The sequence below is a fragment of the Callithrix jacchus genome, chromosome 8, assembly GCF_049354715.1.
Source record: "Callithrix jacchus isolate 240 chromosome 8, calJac240_pri, whole genome shotgun sequence".
Lineage (NCBI taxonomy): Eukaryota > Metazoa > Chordata > Mammalia > Primates > Cebidae > Callithrix > Callithrix jacchus.
In genome coordinates, this window is record NC_133509.1 from 39,886,575 (window position 1) to 39,910,715 (window position 24,141).

The window sequence follows — 24,141 nt, forward strand, 5'->3', positions numbered from 1 at the left end:
AAAAAAATACATAATTTAGAAAAGGATACTAAAAAATTTCAAATAACCCAAAAGAAGCAGAAAAAGACAACTGGAGAAATGAAAACTGAAGGAACAAATAGAAAATAAGATAGTAGTTCTAAATATAAATATTATATTACATTAAAATGATCTAAGCGTTCCAATTCAGAAGCATATATTCCAGCCTGAGCAACACAGTGAGACCTTGTTTCTACAAAAATGGCATATGCCTGTAGTACCAGCTATTTGTGGGGCTGAGGAGGGATGCTCGCTTGAATTCAGGAAGTCAAGGCTGCAGTGAGCCATAATCATACCACTAGACTCCAGCCCGAGTGACATAGTGAGACCCTGACTCCAAAAACAAAAAGAAAGTAAAGAAGTAGCAGCATAGATTGTCAGGTTGGAGTAAAACAAAAAGATCCAAATATATGCTGCCTAGAAGAAATTCACTTCAAATACGATATAGGTGGTTAAAAGTAAAAGGATAGGCAAATATATATACTAAGGAAACACTAATCCAAAGGAATTTGTGACGGTTATATTAATTGCAGACAAAGTAGACTTTGGGGCAGGCAGAGAAAATTACGAGATGGATAAAGAAGGACACTATACAATGATAGGAAAGTACATTCACCAAGAAGTCACAGCAATTCTTAATGTGTATGTACAAAAAGAGCTTTAACACACATGAAGCAAAACTGACAGACGGAGAAAAGAAACAAATCCATAATTACATGTGGAAACTTCAACACTCCTCTTAGTAAACAGAACTAGTAGAACAATATCATGAACAAACTGAGTCTAACTGATGTTTATAGAACCTTCCAGCCAACAACAGTAGACTACATATTCTTTTCAACTGCGTGTATAATGTTCACAAAACCAGACCGTATTCTTGGTCATAAAAGCAAATCTTCACAAATTTTAAAGAGTTTAAATAATACAAAGTATGTTCTTTTTTAAAAAACATAAAAATATTTAGGGGTTTTTATTTTCAAAATGACTGGGAAAGTCCCAGGCAAAGTGGAATGGTAAGTCCATACAGGTTCCAGCCCATTATCAAAATCTATGGTGTATTTCTACCTGTATGCACCTTGAGATTTTTCTAACTGTGGTAGTAAAAAGGGTATAACATAAAATTTACCATCTTTACCATTGCTATAGTACAGTAGTGTTAACCACATGCACACTGTTATACAGTAGATCCGTAGAACTCTTGCATCTCATAAAACTGAAACTATCCTCATTGAACAACTCCCTTTTCTCACTTCCCAAATCCCCTAACCACCATTCTACTTTCTGTTTCTAAGAGTTTTACTGAAAAAGTATGTTATATTGTCACAATGAAATTAAACCAAAATCAAAAACAAAGATAACAAGAGAGTCTCCAAACACTTGAAAGCTAACATACTTATAAATAATCCACGGGTCAAAGAGTAAGCCTCAAGGAAGATTAGAAAACATTTAGGACGGAACAAAAATGGAAAGAAAACATATCAAATTTGTAGGATGGAGCTAAAGTAGTATTAAGAGAAAAATGTATAATATTAAATGCTTAGAAAAAAAGGGCTCAAAGAAAATAAAGCTTCTACCTTCAGAAACTAGAAAGCGGAGCAAAATAAATCCAAACTAAGCAGAAGCAATGAAATAACAAAGCAATATCAGAAATCAATTAAATTAAAACAAAAAAAATTCTGGGTGTGGTGGCTGGCACCTGTTATCCCAGCTACTAAGGAGGCTGAGGTGGGAGGATCACTTGAGGCCAGGAGTACAAGGCCAGCCTGAGCAATAGAGAGACACTGCATCTCAAAAAAATTGTTTTAAAAATTAGCCAGATAGAGGCTGGGCACAATGACTCATGCCTATAATCCTAGCACTTTGGGAGGCCAAGGTGGGTCGATCACCTGAGGTCAGGAGTTCGAGACCAGCCTGACCAACATGGAGAAACTCTGTCTCTACTAAAAATACAAAATTAGCTGGACATGGTGGCACATGCCTGTAATTCCAGCTACTTAGGAGGCAGAGGCAGGGGAATCACTTGAACCTGGGAGGCAGAGGTTGCAGTGAGCTGAGACTGCACCATTGCACTCCTGCCTTGCAACAAGAGCAAACCTCTGTCTCAAACAAACAAACAAAATTAGCCAGGTATGGTGGTACATGCCTGAAGTCTCAGCTACTTTGGAGGCTGAGGCTGGAGGATTGTATGAGCCCAGGAGTTTGAGACCAGCCTGAGAAACACAGTGAGACCGCCACCTTAAATTTCATATGGAACCAAAAGAGTCCGCATAGCCAAGACAATCCTAAGCAAAATAATAATAATATTAACAACAACAACAACAAAAAACAAAGCTGGAGGCATCATGCTACATGCCACCAGACTTCAAACTATACTACAAGGCTACAGTAAACAAAACAGCATGTTACTGGTACCAAAACAGAGATGTAGACCAATGGAACAAAACAGAGGCCTCAGAAGCAACACCACACATCTACTACAACCATCTGATCTTTGACAGACCTGACAAAAACAAGCAATGGGGAAAGGATTCCCTATTCAATAATGGTGTTGGGAAAACTGGCTAGCCATATTCAGAAAGTTGAAACTGGATCCCTTCCTTACACCTTATACAAAAACTAACTCCAAGTGGATTAAAGATTTAAACATAAGGCCTAACACCATAAAAACCCTAGAAGAAAACCTGGGTAATACCATTCAGGACATAGGCATGGGCAAGGACTTGATGATGAACACACCAAAAACAATGGCAACAAAAGCCAAAATAGACAAATGGGATCTAATTAAACTAAACAACCTCTGCACAGCAAAAGAAAGTATCATTAGAGAGAATGGGCAACCAACAGAATGGGAGAAATGCAATCTACCCATCTGACAAAGGGCAATTATTCCAGAATCTACAAAGAACTTAAACAAATTTAGAAGAAAAAAACAAACAACCCCATCAAAAAGTGGGCAAAAGATATAAACAGACACTTCTCCAAAGAAGACATTTATGCAGCCAACAAACATATGAAAAAAAGTTAATCATCACTGATCATTAGAGAAATGCAAATCAAAACCACATTGAGATACCATCTCATGTCAGTTAGAATGGTGATCATTAAAAAATCAGGAGGCAGTTGATGCTGGAGAGGATGTGGAGAAATAGAAACACTTTTACACTGTTGTAAATTCAACCATTGTGGAAGACAGTGTGGTGATTCCTCAAGGACCTAGAACTAGAAATACCATTTGACCCAGCAATCCCATTAATGGGTATATACCCAAAGGATTATAAATTATTTTATTATAAAGACACATGCACACATATGTTTACTGCAGCACTGTTCACAATAGCAGAAACTTGGAACCAATCCAAATGCCCATCAATGACAGACTGGATAAAGAAAATGTGGTGGTACATATACACCATGGAATACTATGCAGCCATAAAAAAGGACGAGTTCATGTCCTTTGCAGGTACATGAATAAAATTGGAAACCATCATCCTCAGCAAACAGACACAAGAATAAAAAACCAAACACTCATAAGTGGGTGTTAACAGTAAGAACACATGGACACAGGGAGGGGAACATCATGCACCAGGGCCTGTCAGCAGGTGGGGAGCTAGGAGAGGGATAGTAGGGAGTTGGGGGATAGGGGAGGGATAGCATTAGGATAAATACCTAATGTAGATGATGGGGTGATGGATTCAGCAAACCACCGTGGCATGTGTATACCTATGTAACAAACCTGCATGTTCTGCACATGTACCCCAGAACTTAAAGTATGATACCAATAATAATAAAAATCAATGAATCAATGAATTCAAAAAGTGGTTCTTTGAAAAAAATCAGTACAATTACTAAGCCTCTAGCAAATCTGACCAATAGAAAAACAGAAGACACAAATTACCAGTATCAGGAATGGAAGACAAATACCACTACCAATCCTGCAGAAATTAAAGGGTAAGAAGGAAATACTATAAATAGCTCTATGCACATAAACTCAGAAAATTAGGTGAAACGGACCAATCCCTTGGAAACCACAAACTACCAAAACTCAAGTAAGATGAAATATACAATCGGAAGAGTCCTACAGCTATTAAAGAAATTGAATTCATAATTCAAACCTGTTCAAGAAAAACATCTGTAGTGGTTGCCCCTGCTGAGGGACGAAAGCATGCATTTCTCAGCTGGGCACAGTGGCTCAGGCCTATAATCCCAAAACTTTGGGATGCCAAGGCGGGCAGATTGCTTGAGCTCAGGAGTTCAAGACCAGCCTGGGCAACATAGCAAAAACCTGTCTCAAGCAAAAATACAAAAAATTAGCCAGGTATAGTGGCACTTGCCTTTGGGCCCAGCTACTTGGGAGGCTGAGGTGGGAGGATCACTTAAGCCTGGGAGGTGGAGGCTGCACCACTGCACTCCAGCCTGGGAGTGCACCATTGCACTTACCCACAGAATAAGACCCCATCTCAAAACAAACAACAGACAAACAAACAGCAACAAAAACAATGCATTTCTCACCCTAGCATTCCACTCTCTTTCTAACCAATTTTCTATCATTCCTATTGTGCTCCATTCAAAAGGGGCTGTTCATATTCTGCCTTCAGTTTTCCATCATTTCACCCTGTAATTCTTGGTCTGTTGAAATCCTACTTGCTCTTCAAGACTCAAATCCTTGACTTTCATATTCTCCCCAGATTTCCTCAGCCTGCATTATTCTAGTCTGTAAGAGAACTGTCTCCATGAGACACTGAGCAAAGCAGCCACAATGGAAACTGCTGCAAAAACGTTCATGCGGTAATTATGAGATTAAGTTCCACCTGAGACATTATTTTTGTAATTCATGACTAGGAACTAAAAATAATTATGTACTAGGAAAATCTTTATATCTTCCCAGGAACTGCTCTGCTTCATAATACCCAATGAAACCAAAGAGCATGTTTTATTGTTTGTCCTGGCAGCTAGGAAGCCCAGAGCCAGTTTTCAAGCTACTCTGCCCACTATTTACAGTTTTCTTTTTTTTTTTTTTTTTTTTAATTTTTTATTGGATTTTAGGTTTTGGGGTACATGAGCAGAGCATGCAAGACAGTTGCGTAGGAACACACATGGCAGTGTGCTTTTCTTTCCTTCTATTTACAGTTTTCTACTTGTGTTCATGTTTTATTAAATTATTGCTTGTGTTTTCATTGTAAAGCCACTTCAGAATCTCTGTAGGCCTTGCTATGGCAGGTACTCAACAAATATCCAAATGAATAAATGAAAGGCTCTAAAATGCACATGCTACTCAGAGCACAGCACTGTCAAAGTATTACTTCTCTGATGGCTACTTCCACCTCGTAGAAGGGAAAAAGTACTGGGTACCTTGAGGGGGCAGATGTTTGCCTGTCCTCAAAGAAGTTGTTTTTAAGACCTAAAGTCATGAGTCTTCCTCATAATCCTTTTCACTCTTGTCTCTACTCAGTCTTGGGGGACCCACTGATGGAGTGAGAATTGAGTTTAGCAAAGGCTCTGATGTGTCTTTACTTTAGGGCTGAAACCTCCCACAGAGGGCTATAGGATATCTGATTGGAGCTTGAGAAATAAACATAACTCTTTCATTTCTCAACGAAGAGATAAAGATCCACAAAGACTAGTCCTTCTGAATACTCCTTCCTATCTGAAAACCACGTCCTGGTGTCATGGGAATTTGTGGGAATGGTCTGTGGGGACTGACTACAACTCCAAGTTTCACTAATGCTAAAAAGGGTGTAAAAGATGCCTCTCACATGTATTTTTTGACTTAAGATACTTAAATTTAAAAAAAATTAAAAATTTTTGTGGGTACATAGTAGGTATACATATTTAGGGGGTACATGAATTTTTTTTTGTTTTTTTGAGAGGGAGTCTCGCTTTGTCACCCAGGCTGGAGTGCAGAGGTGCCATCTTGGCTCATTGCAACCTCCAGCTCCCCAGTTCAAGTGAGCTGAGATTACAGGCATGTACCACCAAGCCCAGCTAATTTTTTTGGTATTTTTAGTAGAGATAAAGGTTTCACCACGTTGCTCAGGCTGGTCTTGAACTCCTAACCTCAAATGATCCACCTACCTTGGCCTCTCAAAGTCCTGGGATTACAGACATGAACCACTATGGCCGGCCCATGAAATGTTTTGATACAGGCATGCAATGTAAAATAAGCACTTCATGGAAAATGGGAAATCTATTTCCTCAAGCATTTATGCTGAGTTACAAACAGTCCAATCACACTCTATTTTTTTTTGTTGTTGTTATTTATTTATTTGAGACAGAGTCTCACTGTGTCACCCAGGTTGGAGTGTAATGGAGTGATCTCGGCTCACTGCAACCTCGATTTCCTGGGCTTAAGCAATTCTCCTGCCTCAGCCTCCTGACTAGCTAGGATTACAGGTGCGCACCACCACGCCAGGCAAATTTTTAAAGTTTTAGTAGAGATGGGGTTTCACCATGTTGACCAGTTTGGTCTCGAACTCCTGACCTCAGGTGATCCACCTACCTTGGCCTCCCAAAGTGCTGGGATTATGGGCGTGAGCCACCACGCCTGGCCTCTAAGTTATTTTAAAATATACAATTAAATTATTATTGATTACAGTTACCCTGCTGTGCTATTCATTCTTTCTATCTTTTTTTGTACCCATTAACCATTCCCACCTCTCCCCAGCCCCCCACTACTCTTCCCAGCCTCTGGTAACCATCTTTCTACTCTCCATCTTTATGAATTCAATTGTTTTAATTTCTAGCTCCCACAAATAAGTGAGAATGTCTGATGTTTGTTTTTCTGTGCCTGGCTTATTTCACTTAGCATAATGATAGATACTTTCTTTGTCACCTTCCCTTACGTCATTACCGTCATCACTACCCCAGGTTCTCGTAACAAATACAGGTATCGAATTCTTGCACACATTATAAGAAACTTAAATATCTATCCCATTTTATGTGTTTTCCAATCCCTTGATCAGTGTTGGGTTTTTTTTTTTTTTTTTTTTTTGAGACAAAGTTTTGCTCGTTACCCAGGCTGGAGTGCAATGGCGCGATCTCGGCTCACCGCAACCTCCACCTCCTGGGTTCAGGCAATTATTCTGCCTTAGCCTCCTGAGTAGCTGGGATTACAGGCACGCGCCACCATGCCCAGCTAATTTTTTGTATTTTTTAGTAGAGACGGGGTTTCACCAAGTTGACCAGGATGGTCTCGATTTCTTGACCTCGTGATCCACCCGCCTCGGCCTCCCAAAGTGCTGGGATTACAGGCTTGAGCCACCGCGCCCGGCCCGATCAGTGTTAATTCAAATAGAAGCTCAGGGTCCATGGTCTCTCAATTAAGAGATAACAGACACACTTCAAAACTAGATTTCCAAGTGTTCAGGATGAACTCCAAATGCCGTAGCCTGGCATTCCAGACCCTCCCAGTCTGGATCCACCTACCTCTCTACCTTGGTTCTGCTACTCCCCACACCAGCCTCTGCTTACTCCACATGCAGCCTGAGCAGGGGTCCTCACTCACTCTCCCCAATGCCTCTGACCATGTCTCTTGCTTGGAACGTCTTCTCCGTTTCCCGTATCACTCCAGGCACAACTCTCTGGCGTCCCCAACTTTTCTGTCTGCAGTATCTCTTGGCTCTGATGCACTTCCTGCACCACTTGTTTGTAATTTAATCATAGTCGCCTTTAATTATTATTTAGCTGTTCTGAGCGCCTCAAGGGCAGGGATCATATCGATTTTTCCTTGTTCTGTGTTCTCTGCCTGGCAGTGCTATTGAGAGAAGGTGGTCACTACTGGTTGAGTGCATGATCATCCTAGAGGGCCAGAATTTAAGATACACATTTACTGGTTCTCGGTTAAGGTGGCTAGGCCAGCGCGTTGGCAGGGTGTGGCGCGAGGGGAGTAGGCCCTGGGCGCCAGCATCCCGGAACGCTCAGGCTGACTCGAATATTCCTTCAGCAGTAGGGCCTAAACAGGGGTCTGACGCCACAGCAGGGATGGTCAGGCGTGCGTGGCCTCGGATTTTAAGAATGTCCTTTCTGCTGGACCCTGCATGAGCGGCGGTTTATGGGTTTTACCTGATCTGCATCCCTTTTCTGCAGGAGCACATGTCCTTGCGCAGAAAAAGGCTGTTCAGCGTGACCGCCCCGATCAAGAAGAAGAGCTGCTTCACCGCCTGCCTCACGAGCTCTGGGTCCAGGCCGTTCTGGCACATGGTGCTGTAGAAGTAGCTCAGCTGCTGCAGGACGGAGGTCATGGTATAGGCGTCCGTGTCGTCTATGCTGGAGGAGCGCTTCCGGAAGCCCGTGGGCTTCAGGCCGGAAATGCCCTGCAGGCTCTCATACTCCAGCATCCCCGGCACTGTGGAGAGACAGGGAGGCTGTGCTGACACGCTAGGAGAGGCACGGAACGTTCCTGACGCTCTTCTGTCTGTTTTGGGAGATAGAACATTTTTCTACAAGAGTCAGGGTATGTAGTTGTGATAGGGAAAGCAAAAGAATCGAGGGTTTGGGACACCAGGTTGTGTGTGTGTCGGGGGGTGGGGATTGGAGGGTAGGGGTGGGGATTGGAGCAGCTGTTTCCCCTTCAAGCTCTAGGTTTGAAGCAGCATTTTTTTTCAGCTTCACAGGAAACATCCGGTTAGCATGACAACTCATTGCCTGGGCATTAAAGCCTAAAGTGTTTAAATTTCAGAAAATTAAGGAAAGTATACAATAATTCAGATGGGACTTTAGGATTTCAAAAATACTTGGCTAAGCGAAGAAGTTTAAGGACTACATAATAGTCGTGGTAGAAGATTCCCCAAGTTTTTTCCTTTGGGATAAATCATCCTTCTGGAAAGAAAACTACCAGCAGTGTACTATTATTTATGGAATCATTTTAAGCAAGCAAAGAATTAAAAGGTAAATATTTACATGATTGTATTTCCTTGGCTTTTTAAACAATGTTACACATAAGCACACATTACACATAGCAAGTTTCTGTTTTAAAAAGTCTTAATGTTACTATATTTTTTGGCAATCAATTCTCTTCTTACCTATTATTGGTTGGATATTATTTTCCATTACAATAATAAATTGATGATATATTCGTATAGCCACATCACTGAGAATCTGTCTGTATTCTGAAAGGTCAAAATTGTTCAAGCAGTTCTTATTCTGTTGTGGACTATTATGCTTCATGAATTCCTAAAAGTAATATTAAACATAAAATATAAGAATACAAACATGTAGGAAATTAATATAATAATCAGCTTCTACTATAACTCTTTTACTTTAAAACTTAATGTCTGATTTATATCAAATGAGTTTGTGATGCTTGGGGTAGCATGTACCTTCTATAAGAAAAAATTGCACTGATTTCCTATATGATCCCAGTCTGTCATAGTGTCACTGTCCCACCCACTTCCCTACAAACATTGCCTCTGGAGGCTATAGATTAAGTGGAAAAACTCGTAGAATGCCCATGGAAGCACATAGGAAAACACAACAATACAAAGCTGCAGAGCATCCCAGGAAACAAACTGCTATTAAAAGGAAGATACAATAAATGAGATTCATAACCTTGTAATTACAGGGTACCGACAAAGTTGAAATATTTTAAAGTCTGTGTTAAGGACTGAATGTTTGTGTCCTCCTAAAAATCGTATGTTGAAGCCCTAACCCCCTAGCATGGCTGTATTTGGAGATGGGACCTTTAGGGAGGTAATGAAAATTAAATGAGGTCATAACGATTAAGTCTGTGATCTAATAATAACATTGGTGTCCTTATAAGAAGAGACACCAGCCACCAGCTGGGCATGGTGGCTCACGCCTGTAATCCCAGCATTTTGGGAGGCTGAGGTGATCATGAGGTCAAGAGATCAAGACCATCTTGGCCAACACGGTGAAACCCTGTCTCTACTAAAAATACAAAAATTAGCTGGGCATGATGGCACATGCCTGTAGTCCCAGCTACTCGGGAGGTGAGGCAGGAGAATCACTTGGAGGTTGCAGTAAGCCAAGATTGCGCCACTGCACTCCAGCCTGGGTGACAGAGCAAGACTGTCTCAAAAAAAAAAAAAAAAAAAAAAAGATACCAGATAGAGCTTGCCCTCTCTCTCTCTTTCCCTCTCCCTGACCCAGGCACCCAGGAAAGTTCCTGTGAGGACACAGGGATGGAGAAGGTGGTTGTCAGCAAGCTAGGAAGAAAGCCCTCACCAGGAAGTGACCATGCTGGCACTCTGATATCAGATGTTTAGCCTCCAGAACTGTGAGGAAATCAATCTGTTGTTCAAGCCACTCAGCCTGTGGTATTTTGTTATAGTAGCCTGAGTGAACTAATGGAATATGTTTAACATGTTCAAAGAGACTAAAGAAAAAGAAAACATTAAGAATAGGACATTATAAGGCTGGGTGTGGTCGCTCACGCCTGTAATCCCAGCACTTTGGGAGGCTGAGGCAGGCTGTTTGAGATCAGGAGTTCGAGACCAGCCTGGCCAACATGGTGAAACCCTGTCTCTATTAGCCAGGTGTGGTGGTGCATGCCTGTAACCCAAGCACCTCAGGAGGCTGAGGCAGGAGAATTGCTTGAACCCGGGAGGCAAAGGTTGCAGTGAGCTGAGATCGTGCCAGTGCACTCCAGCCTGGGCGACAGCTTTTGGATAGGTCAAAACATAATTAATTGTGAACTCTAAATTTGAACTACAGAAGTTTATATAGAGAGTATCTTCATGATCTCAGGGCAGAGAAGAATTTCTTAACAAGATACACATCATAAATGAACAGGATTGACAGATTTAAGCATATCAAAATTCAAAAACTGTCTGACAAGGGACTTCATAAAGAAAATTAGAAGCTAAACTACAGTCTCTGCATATTATATAAAGACCTCCGACAAATCAATAACAACAAAAAACAACCCAAAGAAAAAGAAAGGATGTAACTAAGCAATTCAAAAGGAAACTCAAATGACCAATAAACATATAAAATCATGCTTGACTTTTTTAGAGACCAGACAAATGTAATTTAAGTCACTAAGATATAATTTTATACCCATGACACTGGTAAATAATAAAAATGTTGGTCAATACCAAGTGCTGGTGAAGGTATGAGACAATGGAAACATCAAACACTCTCAGTGGGACTATGAAATGGTATGGCCGTTTTGGAGAGCACTGAAAACTAAGGCCACTTTGCTATTTTAGTTCAATGAAATTTTTCTCCAAGAGTATTTGAAGGTGGAGACCTCTTTTATGACATCAGCCTCCTGGAAGCAGAGTTGGAATGGCAAAGGAAACAAATTTATAATTACAGAGGAACAGTCAGAGTCCTGTAGAGAGAACAACTGTGAAGAAACAGGCATTTGAAACCAGAGGCTGTATTTTAGAGTCATAATGTTAAAAGTCTTACAACCAGAAGGAAACTTAAAATGCATCTTATCTACCTATTGATTTAAAAGTAATGGAAACCTAGGAAGCCTAGTACAGAGCCCAATATCTAAGCTGCTTCCAGAAGTCTCTTCCCTGTGGTGTACACCCAAGAATCCAACCGATAATGTGCTGTTGGCTTCCTGGGTGAAAATAATAGAGGCTCAGGAGGTTTAGGGACGGTCAGCACAAAACAGCAAGCAGGCAGGCGCCCCCTACCTCTTCTCCGCTGTACTGCTTCAGGCAATTGAGGAAATGACAAGTGTTGGAAAGCCAAAAAGACAGCATCTCAAAGTCTTCTAAATGTTCCTTAGAAAAATAAGAAAAGACAAAATTGGACTTGATGATAACTTGTGCCCCTGAGCATCTTACCTGTTTGGTTATTTGTAGCTTTTGACCAAAATTAATCTTTCTTTTATTCACTAAAGCCTTTGTCAAATTCATACTCTTAAATGATAACAGCTTTTATTTATTTAGCAGGTCACAGTTTGTAACGTTTCTGTACATTTTGTGTCACTCATTACGAAGTGTGAAGCGGGCCCTGAAGGAATGCAAGAGAAGTGTAAGTTTCACTTCTTTCTCCCTGGAGTTCACACTGTCACTGGGAAGATAGATAGAGTTCAGAATGTGGTCAAATGCCCACACGATGGTTGTAGACTGTGCCACCAAAGCTCAGAGGACAGAGAGAGAGGATGGGGAGGTGGGGCAGCCAAGGAGACCTCAGAGAGGCAGGAGGTCTAGCCCTTGAGGGAAACGGGGGGAGAGACAAGAGCTCAGGACTAGGACTGTCGCGGAGAAGGCCTCCATTTACAGGGGAGGAAGAAGGGGAACAACCAGAGAAGGCAGAGGTATACAGTGATCAGATGGGGAAGAGGAAAACAGGGAAGATCCTGGGATTTAAAAGACAAGGGAGGAAGCTTTCAAGGGATGGTGCTAATGCTTTGGCCAGTTTAAAGAGAATAAAAAGTAAAGAAACACAACTGGTTTTAGCAAGAGGAATTACTGGTGATCTCTCTGTAGAGTGATGGGTTTGAAGGCAGATTACAAGGAGTGACAAAGAGAATTGGTGGAGACCACTGGTTTAAGCACTTTGGCAGTCTGGGTGGAGGGTAGGGAACAGTGGCTGAAGAGGGTATGTGGGCACATTGCTGTAACTGCTGTGTGCTGGAGGTGGGAAAGGCAGGTCCTGGGCACAGGCAAAGGCAGAGGGAGGGGGCCACGGAGAAGTTGAGACTGATGGTGCTGGTAAGAAAGGGGTTTTATAGTCCTCAGGCCATCCATCTCTTGGTTTATGAATATTTAGCTGAATACCCCAGAGCAGCAAGGGGAGACAAATACTGTGTGTCCTGGGCTGGAACACAGTAATAATAATGCCAGCTTATCTTAAGACCCAATTTATGCAAATATGGACAGGGAAAACATCAATTTATGGGAGCCCTTCCAAAAACACCGGTGGCTCCTGTGAAAACAGTGACTACGAAGTATCCAGCACCAAACAAATGTGAATTTTCTATTCCTAACTCCAGATAAATAATGAATTCTTGATATTTCTGGAAGGAGAGGAGAATTACCATACTCTGACCTCTCATAAATCTAGTTTTTATGTTTCTTTCTTCCGAGAATTTGTTCATTTATTTATTTATTTTTGAGACAAGGTCTGGCCCTATCGCCCAGGCTCGAGTGCAGTGGTGTGATCTTGGCTTACTGCAAACTCTGCCTTCCAGGCTCAAGTGATCTTCCCACCTTAGCTTCCTGAGTAGCTGGGATTACAGGTGCACACCACCACACCTGGAAAATTTTTGTATTTCTTGTAGTGATGAAGTTTCACCACGTTGCCCAGGCTGGTGGTCTTGAACTTGTGAGCTCAAGGGATCTGTCCGCCTCAGCCTCCCCAAGTGCTGGGATTACAGGTGTGAGCCACCACACCTGGCCTTCCCTAGAGTATTTAAAATAGAATTTAATTCCTCATTACTCCTTAGAATATATATTTTACTAAAAATAAGGAAGGCTCTCCCCTAACTAAAAATTCAAATATATCCTAATATGGAACATCACTTCTCTTTTGGAGGTACATGAAAAACACTGGATCTATGTCTTATTGCCCCCTTCCAAAATGGATCAGTACATTATAATTCCCAGAAACGGGTACTTTTTTTCCTTTTTTGTGACGGAGTCTAGGTCTGTCATCTAGGCTGAAGTGCGGTGGTACGATCTCAGCTCACTGCAACCTCCACCTCCAGACATGGGTACTTTTAAACATAACTGTAAACTGGTCATTTCCTAGAAAGAGAAAGGTTTTTGTACTAACTCCACTGTGGCTAATGGAATTTCCACACTCAGGATAGCACCAGGTCTGGCTCTGTACTGAGTCAACACCCTACCCATGCTCTGGCGGCTCACCTTCCCAAGATTCCAGAATAAGCCAAGCATTAGCAGAGAGCTCTTTTTACAAAGCAACTATCCCTGTAAGCAAGGATCCAGGTCTGTTTAAAAAAATCTTTGGGCCGGGTGCGGTGGCTCAAGCCTGTAATCCCAGCACTTTGGGAGGCCGAGGCGGGTGGATCACGAGGTCAAGAGATTGAGACCAACCTGGTCAACATGGTGAAACCCCGTCTCTACTAAAAAAATTAGGTGGGCATGGTAGCACGTGCCTGTAATCCCAGCTACTCAGGAAGCTGAGGCAGGAGAATTGCCTGAACCCAGGAGGCGGAGGTTGCAGTGAGCCAAGATCACACCATTGCACTCCAGCCTGGGTAAAAAGAGCGAAACTCCCTCTCAAAAAAAAAAAAAAAAAAAAAATCTTCAAGGCTTAGATACAGTTATTTACTCATTGGTAACTTTTGGAGTTTCCAGGAAAAACAAGAACGATTTTAGGATTATGCTACAGTTAGAAAAGCGAAACTCCGTCTCAAAAAAAAAAAAAAAATCTTCAAGGCTTAGATACAGTTATTTACTCATTGGTAACTTTTGGAGTTTCCAGGAAAAACAATCAGTAAGCTAAGAACGATTTTAGGATTATGCTACAGTTGGACAATAAACTTTGTTACTGTTAAGTTAGCCTTCACAAAATCCCACTCTTTGTCATTGTCAATTTTGATCGTTGTCCACTTGTCACACCATAAGAGGTGACTGCTCATAAAGAGCTCAGTTGGTGACTTTTGACGTGTGTTCCATACACACATGGTCTGTGTCCCCTCTTGCCCAGTGGTAAACTACTGGCTGGCTGGCTGCTTGTCCAATCATTCCAGTAAGGACACTGACTTAGGGAATGGCCAATGGCAAGCTGGAAGGAACCTGGGTCCCTGTATCATCACGTAGAACGGAGCCACCTTCCAACCTAGATGGCTCATTATGGAACTGCTATGAGCAAAAATAAATCCACCATCTTTTTTAAGACACTGTATATTTGGCAAAGGGAGGTGGTAGGTGTCTTATAGTTACAACAGCTGACCTTTACTAAGTAACTAACCTAACTAATTCATCTTCATTTGTGGACTGGGAATAAAAATACACAATGTGCTTTTACAAAGAATTATATAATTGCCAAGGGAAGAGATGACTACTTTTTCACTCCTTTCTATTTCTCATGATTTACCCTTGTTACATAGATAAAACATATACCCTGCACAGCTGATAACTTCACACCCTAAGGGAATAGCAGGGTGGGGGCAGTGGCTAGCAGGTCGTAGTCTCGCCGGTAAGGCTTTGAGGGTTATGGCAGATGCTCACCCATTTATCTTTCCCTAGCAGTGTGGCTCCCTTCACTAGTCGGGCCTCAAACTTGTTTGTGGAATCATGTGGCTCACCATACACTGGAGGCTCAGGATGGGCAAACACTGGCATCTGGTCATTCCCATAGGTGTTCCTAAAGTAGATGTGATACTGAGAGCCAATGTCAAAGGCATTCCCTACCTTAACCACCTGCTTGATGCCATTAATGGTGCTGTTCATGAGGGACTTCAGCATGTTGGCATCATTTAGAGAGTCTGCGTAGCGTACACACATGAACAGGATGTGAGCCGGGAGCCCGGGGATCATGTTCACCACCACACCACGGGGCTTCAAGTCTGGAGCAGAGAGAGTCAACGAGGATTACGGCTGACAGGTCAGCTCTTCTCCTAAGGAACCTCTGACTAGGGGTAGGGGCTTGTTTGCTTTTATGTACTTGATGCAGTGCCTGAATGCAAATGGATTTCTTTCCTCTTTGAGGAATTTCATCTGGCTTTCTTGGCACAAAATACACAGGTGACACTTGTTCCTCTTCTTGTTTACAAAGAACTTTCTCTTTCTTAAAAGGGTGAATAAGGGACAGAATCTTTATTTTTCCCTGCTGTGGAAACCCTGGATTTCAGACCCCCATTATAAGAAAGGAACTCCAGTTCCATGCACCCCTACTACAAGCTCTTTGATGAGGATGGGGTACAGTGTCCACAATCACATGAAGCTGCCTTGAATAGGGAAAGCAGGCACATGCCAGTGCTGCAGAGGATGTCTAGCTGGCCTTGGGGAGAAGAAAATGGCAGAGACGCCATTCTCTGGGGATGAAGGGGAAAGAGAAATCTTATAGAAAAATTAAGATAAGCAAACAAGGATGTCCCCCTGGCTGCATGAAAACAGAGGAACAAAGAGGCTTCCACTGCATTACATCAGTGAAAGAGAGGGAAAGAAAAGGGTAGGGGTGCTCACATGAGCTGAGGGGATCATTTGGGGAAGAAGAAGGAGGGCTACACGTTGGCTTTCTGCTTTGAGATCTTGGGACCAGCTGAGAGGGAGGCAGATTTTTTCCCTATTCTAGAAAACCATGTGGAAGGTCACAGTGAAGACAGTGCAGTAAGATTGGTTCTACGGCCACCAACTCTTGAGTATGCACATGGGACATTCCTGTAACTGACGCATGGCTGGGAAGCCCCATCACACTGCCTGCAGAGAAACTTCTCAGAAGTCAAACAGAGCACACACACAGCCACAGTTACTTCCATGATGGCTCCTGTGCTGAGACACAAGAATGTGGTGATGGCTCTTTTCTACCCGGTCCTACAATTAGACTTTGGGAAAGGTCAGTGCAATGCTTCTCAACTGAGGACAGTTTTGGCCCCCACAGGACACTGGGCAATCTTTATTGTCCTGGAGACTTCTTTATTGTCATGACTCAGGGTTGCTGCTGGTTTCTAGTGATAAGTCAAGGATGCTGCTCCGTCCTTTGTTACTCCGTACTCACAGCCAACAGTGCTGAGGTTGAGAAACTCTGGGCTGGGGGAAGAAGCAGTGGAAGAAGAAAGCAGAGAAAGGACCACCCCTGCCCAGGACTTTGGCACTGACTGATGTGCAAGTTCCCAAAGAGAAAGCAAAAATCCAGAGTTCCAGGTTTCACTACCAAGAATGAGGTTCTGAATGAGCTTGACCTCGTCTTCTCTCTTGTATTGCAGCATTCCTAGGTACTCCTTGGGTCCTGAGGATGAGTACACATCATTGGCTGTAGACAGAGGTAAACAATCAGCTAAATACACAAAAGCAGCTTTCAAGGTGCATAATGCGACTACTCTCCTACACCATTCTGGCTAGTTTGCACATAAATGTCTGTGGCTTTCAGATACATTAAAACTGTATTGTATCCTGAAAATTTTCTCCAAGCAGCGATTCCTCTTTGTGAGTACATCAGTGAGTACAGCTGCAGCTGAAAAGGCCCATGAGTGCCTGATATGTATCCAGCACACGGTAACAGGAAAGAAATCCAAGATGTTGCCTTGTCTTCAAGATGCTGATACAACTGTGAAAGGAGACTCATGAAACATTTGGTGTGCAAAGTACCAATGTGCATGATCCTGACTGAGAGGGCTGTATTAGTTTCCTATGGCTGCTATAAAACGTTACTACAAACACAGTGGCTTAAAACAAACAACACAGATGTTTAATCGTACAGCTCTGGAGGTCAGACATCTGAAAGCTAAGCCAAAGTGGTGAATGGTGTTCCATTCATTCATCCCAACAGTTAGGATGCAGTGGGGGCTGAGAAGCACAGAGCTGGGCCCTGCTCTCATGGGGTGGACTGGACTGCCATTCGTCATTTATTACTGAATGAGAAAGATCCTCACTTTGCTTGTGAACATTTCAAATTTGAGGTGAGAGGTGGATAAGTAAGAATAAAGTAGCTCTTCAAAGAGATGAATATAGAAAAAGGAACAGACAAGATATGGCCTTGGCAATAAGGCTGGGAGGAAGAGGAAAAAGTAATCAAGAATGCAAGAGTGAAAAATGTGAGCAGGAGCAGAACACTGGCAAAGTTCAGTGACAGAACCAGAAGGGAAGAGAGGCTACGGGTCCCTTTCACAGAGGCTCATGAGGATGCTTCATGTATGCCGTGCAGTCCACATTCAGGATGTCTGCTTATTAGTTCTCTACTTTTCTTTTTTTTTTGAGATGGAGTCTCACCCTGTTGCCCAGGCTGGAGTGCAATGGCATGATCTCGGCTGACTGCAACCTCCACCTCCCAGGTTCAAGTGATTCTCCTGCCTCAGCCTCCTGAGTAGCTAGGATTACAGGCATCTACCACCATGCCTGGATAATTTTTTGTATCTTTAGTATAGATGGGGTTTCATCATGTTGGCCAGGCTGGTCTCGAACTCCTAACTTCGTGATCTGCCTGCCTCAGCTTCCCAAAGTGCTGGGATTACAGGCATGAGCCACCACACCCAGCCAAGTTCTCTACTTTTCTTCCTTTTTTTTTTTTGAAACAAAAAACAAAAAACCTCCACCTCTTAGGTTCAAGTGATTCTTCTACCTCAGCCTCCCAAGTAGCTGGGATTACAAGCATGTGCCACTATGCCCAGCTAATTTTGTATTTTTAGTAGAGTTGTGGTTTCTCCATGTTGATCAGGCTGCTCTCAAACCCCCAACCTCAGGTGATCCATCCACCTAGGCCTCCCAAAGTGCTGGGATTATAGCCGTCAGCCACTGCACCAGGCCAGTTCTCTACTTTTCTAATAGAAATTTGGATATTATTGATCCTACATATGTAACAGGGAGAGAAGGTGAATTTCAAAGCAGTTAATTGAAAACTTTTTCACAATTTTACTTTTTATAATAGAGAGCTAACAGGAAGAGGTTAATGTATTACTTATAGGATGTCCCTTGTAAGTACATGAGCGTATCTGGTATCATCTGAGGGGAGAGAACTGTCTTCTTGTCCCAAAGGATCTTTTTGTTAGCCCAGCACTAGGCCCCAAACCTCACCATTTGAGAATCATTCCTTTGGGTTTCATAAGCTTTGGACCAGATAGAAAATAAACACTTGATTGCATGTTAGCCTTAGCTCAAAAGAATAAGAAAGCGAGTATTATTTTTTACCTTTTCCAACTGTCTTGCTTAGCATCTTAACTTGATCTTGTAGCTTTTTAATCACTCTGTCTTTCATGTCTAATTCTTCTTCAAGATCCTGCAGCAATAAAAAGAAACCAGGATTTAGCTTAGAAGCATTTTAATCTATTTTTTTTTGGTAACAGCTTTATTGAGCTACAATTCACATATCATATTGTATGTGTACACTCAAAGGGTTTTCAGTGTGGTCAGAGTTGTGCTACAATCACCATTATTTAATTCTGGAATATTTTGTTACTCCAAAAAGAAAACTAACCTTTAGTGTTACTCTCTAGTTCCTCATTCCCTTCAAGCACCTGGCAATCACTCATCTACTTTCTGTCTCTGTGGCTTTGCCTATTCTGGACATTGCATACAAATAAAATCATAGAATAAGTGGTCTTTCGTGTCTGGCTTCTTTCACTTAGCATAAGGTTTTCAAAGTTCATCCATGCTGTAGCATGTATCAGTATTTCATATATTCTTATTGCTGAATAATATCCTATTGTATGGATTGACTACATTTATCTTGCTCTTATTACAAAGGAATGCCCATCGTAGAGAATTTTAAAATACGTGTATGGGAAAATGGGCTTTCTAAATGTCAGAGGCTGGAGCCACAGAAACGTTCAGAGATTTGGGCATGGTTTTGCCTTTCCTTCCTGATAAGGAGGTGGCCTTGCCTATGCTGAATGTGGCTCAAGAACCAGGAGAGTCCTCGAATACCTAGGAATATTTCCTATAAGGGACATATAGTGTTTAGGTTCTTCCAGATCTGAGCATTTGACACACAAAGAATCTAGGCTTCTCTGACCCAGCAAGATCCACCAAGCATGGCCACTGCATGTGTGCCCTCTAGGGACTCTCGTGGCCAAGGGACATTGTGCAGTTTCTACTCTGTGTGGCCACCTCTCTCCCTGCCACCATTCTGTGTCTCTGGCTACACATGTTAGAAACTTTGTTGACCTTAGAATTGGAGGAGTCAGTTCAGCTTCTTTCCTCCAATTCAAGTCCATCTTATATCTAATAAAATGGGTCACCTATCAACCCATAACCTAGGAAAAAAACCACTGTTCATATTTTGATTGCATTCCTTTTTTCCCAATATGGTAAATGTACATTTTATAAAACTGGGATCATACATGCAAAATTTTAAATCCTACATTTTCTCTAGTTATATTGCACATGTTTTTGATAATGACTTGGCAAGCACTCATTTCTTACACTGTATGTATGGGTAACTGTAGTCTATACATCCAATAGGATGTTATTCAGCCATAAGAATAAAATACTGATACATGCTACAGCATGGATGAACTTTGAAAACCTTATGCTAAGTGAAAGAAATGAGTGCTTGCCATGTCATTGATAATATACCCAAACCATCATTTTAGCAGCCAAATCATACTAGAGCATACAGCAGTTTAACCTTTGCTCTATTGGTGGATCTCCATTTGTTTCTTTTGGGTTGCTTTTTTTTCCCCCCTCTATGATTAATAACACTATAATGATCACCCTGAACAAAAATCTTGGTCCACATATCCAAGTATTTACTTAAGATAGAACCTTACAAGTTGTGTCTGAGTCAAACAGAATGTACTTTCCAACGGTTCATGATTCATGCTTTCAAATAAGCCCTAAAGAAAGTTTACACCAATTTGTTTCCAGCAACCATGCATGACAGTGCCCATTTCAAGATGTTCTCTCCAGCAGAACATCTCCTCTATTTATTGTTATTATTAGTAGTAGTATTTTTAGAGACAGGGTTTTGCTCTGCCACCAGGCTGGAGTGCAGCAGTGTGATCATAGTTCACTGCAGCCTCAACCTCCTGGGCTCAAGCAGTCCTTTTGCCTCAGCCTCCTGAGTAGCTAGAACTATAGGCAGGCACCACTACACCTGGCTAATTAAAAAAAAAAGTTTTCCTTGTAGAAATGGGGTCTTGCTACATTGCCATGGCTGGTTGAACTCCTGGCCTCCAGTCATACTTCTGCCATGACATCTTAAAGTGCTGGGATTATGGTTGTGAGCCACTGTGCCAGGCCCAGGTCTCTGTTAATTTGATGGGTAAAAATAATACCTAGTTTTAATTTTGAATGTCTTTGATAAACAGTGAAATGATTACTAAAAGCTTTTTTAAATCTCTTAATAACAATCTTCTTTTCAGTGACAAAAGAGTCTGGGGAAAAAAAAGAACATTCTTTAATTCAAAGCATCACATAGTGGCTTGAATAGTGTCAACTTGAAATTCATGCCCAACCCAAACTCCAGAATGTGATTTTATATGGAAATAGGGTCTTTGTAGTTGTGGTAAGCTAAGGGTCAATATGAGAGGTGGCTACTACAATTTAGGGTGGGCTGTAAATCGAATGCAGGTGTCCTTATAATAAACAGAAAAGTATACAGAGACAGAGAGAAGGCCAGGTGCAGAGAGACACAGGCTGGAGTTACACTGCCCCAAACCAAGGAATGCCTGGAGTCTTCTAGAAGCTGCAAGAGGCAAGGAAGGGTTTTCCTTAGAGACTTCGGAGGAGTGTGCCCTGCTGACACCTTGACTTTAGCCTTCTGACTTCTATAACTGAGAGAACACATTTCTGTTGTTTTAAGGCACCTGGTTTATGGGCAATTATTACGGCAGCCCTGGCAAACTAATATAGATCAGGTCTCATCCGTGGGTAGACTCCACGGCTAATGTATAGAGATGATACTCTTGCTGCTTGTCTCTCTGCTTATCTGTAACAGTGAGACTACTCCGGTTCAGTAAGCGCTATTGAAATGAGCATGTTAGGCCTGTCGGCTCCCCAGCTCAGCGCACCTGTGGGGAGCAGAGCCAGACACTCTGGGGAGCTCCAGAGGAAGATGCAGACCAGGACCAGGCTGCGCTCTGGGGCACCAGGAACAAACTCATAAATCCATCACGATGCACAGGGACCGTCAGTATAAAGGGACCGTGCAGCACACACATGACCCACCCACATAGCTTCTCCCTGACCGCTGGCTCCACCGAGACCCCATGGGCCCACACAAGGAAGGCAAGGCAGCCTCGCACACACAGACAGCAGGTGGCTGCTTCTCTGGTGTGATGTGAGGATTCCAGTCTCTGAGAAAGTTGTATCCACCTCAAAAAAGGCAGCCATCATATACATGCCACTGATTGAATTTGTCACTTCCTAATAAATGTTAAACTCCCGGAATTTCTCTTTTTGGATGTAACCACTCTTTAAAGTTAAATGCTGACACTCAAAATGTGCTTTTCCTCTATCACGGTTTTCCTGTGAGATCAGAAATAGGGCCCTGTCACCGGAGAGAAGGGCAGGTGGGCATCTCCACACTCACCACTGGACTTGTCAGCCCTCCGGGGTCACCCTCTTGGAAGCTCTCAGGTCTTGAAGGGGACTGAGAGGGTCCCAGCTCCCAGGTAAGTGGCCTGTCATCTCAGCACTCCCCAGTCTTCTGGGTACCACACAACATCACAATTTCAAAATAATTGCTGGGGACTGATGTAGGGTTGCCAAATTTCATTTTGGTAATGGCATTTAAAACTTGGAAAAGACTTTAAAGACTTTTGAAAAGTTTTTAAGACTTCCATCAACATCATGATCATTTCATAGAACATTCTGACTCTAAAAATTGTAGGAAGGCCATACCCCCAGAAGCAAGCATGGGCATTTCTATGGGGTGAGTTTTGCTGGGCAAAGTGCTCAGGCGTAGGCCTTGTTAGCCTTGGTGTGATCCACAGTGATTCCACCCTGGATGGTGCCATCCACTGATAATACTGGGGACCCACAGCCTGTACCTCACTGTTTCTCCTCCTTCACCCTCCCCAGGCTGGCCTGGGAGTCCTTGAGTCCCATAAGTCCCGAAAGCCAACCCCAGAGACCACCTGTCTTTTAGGAGAAGAAAACAGACTGCTCTGATAAGAGGACTTTTGGTCAATAGCTGTTAATTGGACATTTTAGGTGGCACGTCCCCGCTTTAGCAACATCAAAACACAGACAGTCTTTATAACCAAGTTAGAAGACTTCTTTCTCACCCTGTTTTCCAAAGTGAGCCGAGATGCTTCCTGCCGGAAGTTACTCTTGACTTCACTTTCAGTTTCAAATTGTTTCTTCAAGTGCTCGCTGGCCTCCTGCATTGCTTGAATCTTATCAATCAGTTTCTCCTTCTCTTTGGTATGTATTTCATTTTGGGCTTCTATGGCCCTGGGAAAGGAAGGGAGGAATGGCTGGTATCAGTATGACCACCAAGGAGAAGTCACTCACTGTCATAGCAAGTGCTGATATTTCCAAAGATGGAAGAACACCTTGGACAATGTATGTGTAAAGCAAATAGTATTAGAATACGGGTGTACTTCCAGGGGAAGGAAAAGAGACCAGGACTGGCTGGGATATAAAACTGTCCATGGACTGCTCTAGTCTCCTTCACCCAATAAGAGATTCCATTCTCCACCCATCCCCAGCCCCACTCACTTACTGTTGTGAGTGAGTATTGTGTCCCACCCATGGGACAGCCACACCCACAATACCCTTTGTGATCAGCCTGGGGACCAGATATTTACAAAGCCAGGGATTAGATAGAAGAGAGGAGGGATACCATGAGAAGAGTTCTAAAATGGTGCCTCACTCCTTTTCCATTACTTTGGGTCCTCATCCTCATCCTACTGATGAAGTCATATGACTAAAGATGCTCTTAGGGATGTCAAGTATCCATTTATTGTTCTGGAAAACTAAATGTCTCAATAAGTTGGCAACAAAACAAAACATTCTCCCCACAAGCTCTGCCAGGGCATGAGACATGTTGTTGCTCAGGATTGAAATTTGCAGGGATTAGCAATGAAGATTTTTCCATCAACATGGGTTTTTAATTCTTACCCTAAATAGTCTGCTAATAGAAACCATTCTCTCTTACACACTCTTATCTGTTGTTTAAACAGACAATTCAAGTGCATGTGATGGCATTTCAAGGGTACAGAGTGTACATAAACAGTGAGAAGTACATGTCCTCCCCTCCTCTGTGCATCAGTCACCACATTATCTTCCCTGGAGCCAACCAATGTTTTGTTCCTTCACCAATCTCCCAGAGATGCTACTACTGCTGCTGCTGCTGCTGCTGAATGTGATGTGCACACATACGTTTCTTTCCTTCCCATCTGAATGGCAATATATCACACATATTAATTAGCATCTTGCTTTTTGGGATTAGTAACGCATCTTGGTATATTCTACAGTTTCATAAAGGAATACATGAGCATGAACTTGAGGTACACATTTACACTTACTTTCTTTGTGTTCCTTCCTCCTCTTGACTGCGATTTAACTGATTAGACAATTCTTCTAGTTTTCCTATAATGAGAAGAACTGTCAATACTTTGAGGGGGGACATATC

At 42.4% G+C, this 24,141-nt stretch overlaps 1 protein-coding gene across 3 annotated transcripts in view; it reads right to left on the minus strand.

Moving 5' to 3' along the window:
• MYO5C (myosin VC) overlaps positions 1 to 24,141 on the minus strand; it is a 106,173-nt gene that overhangs the window by 9,065 nt on the left and 72,967 nt on the right. For 2 of the 3 annotated variants that reach the window (XM_002753496.6, XM_035259671.3), the window contains exons 31-38: positions 24,035 to 24,098; positions 22,790 to 22,958; positions 18,750 to 18,837; positions 16,780 to 16,878; positions 15,318 to 15,472; positions 11,625 to 11,714; positions 9,036 to 9,186; positions 8,077 to 8,359 (exon numbers count right to left, since the gene is read on the minus strand). In XM_002753496.6, coding sequence (XP_002753542.3) covers positions 8,077 to 8,359; positions 9,036 to 9,186; positions 11,625 to 11,714; positions 15,318 to 15,472; positions 16,780 to 16,878; positions 18,750 to 18,837; positions 22,790 to 22,958; positions 24,035 to 24,098 — 1,099 coding nt within the window. The remainder of the gene's footprint in view (positions 1 to 8,076; positions 8,360 to 9,035; positions 9,187 to 11,624; positions 11,715 to 15,317; positions 15,473 to 16,779; positions 16,879 to 18,749; positions 18,838 to 22,789; positions 22,959 to 24,034; positions 24,099 to 24,141) is intronic. The other variant, XR_013521004.1, reaches the window with a different exon arrangement.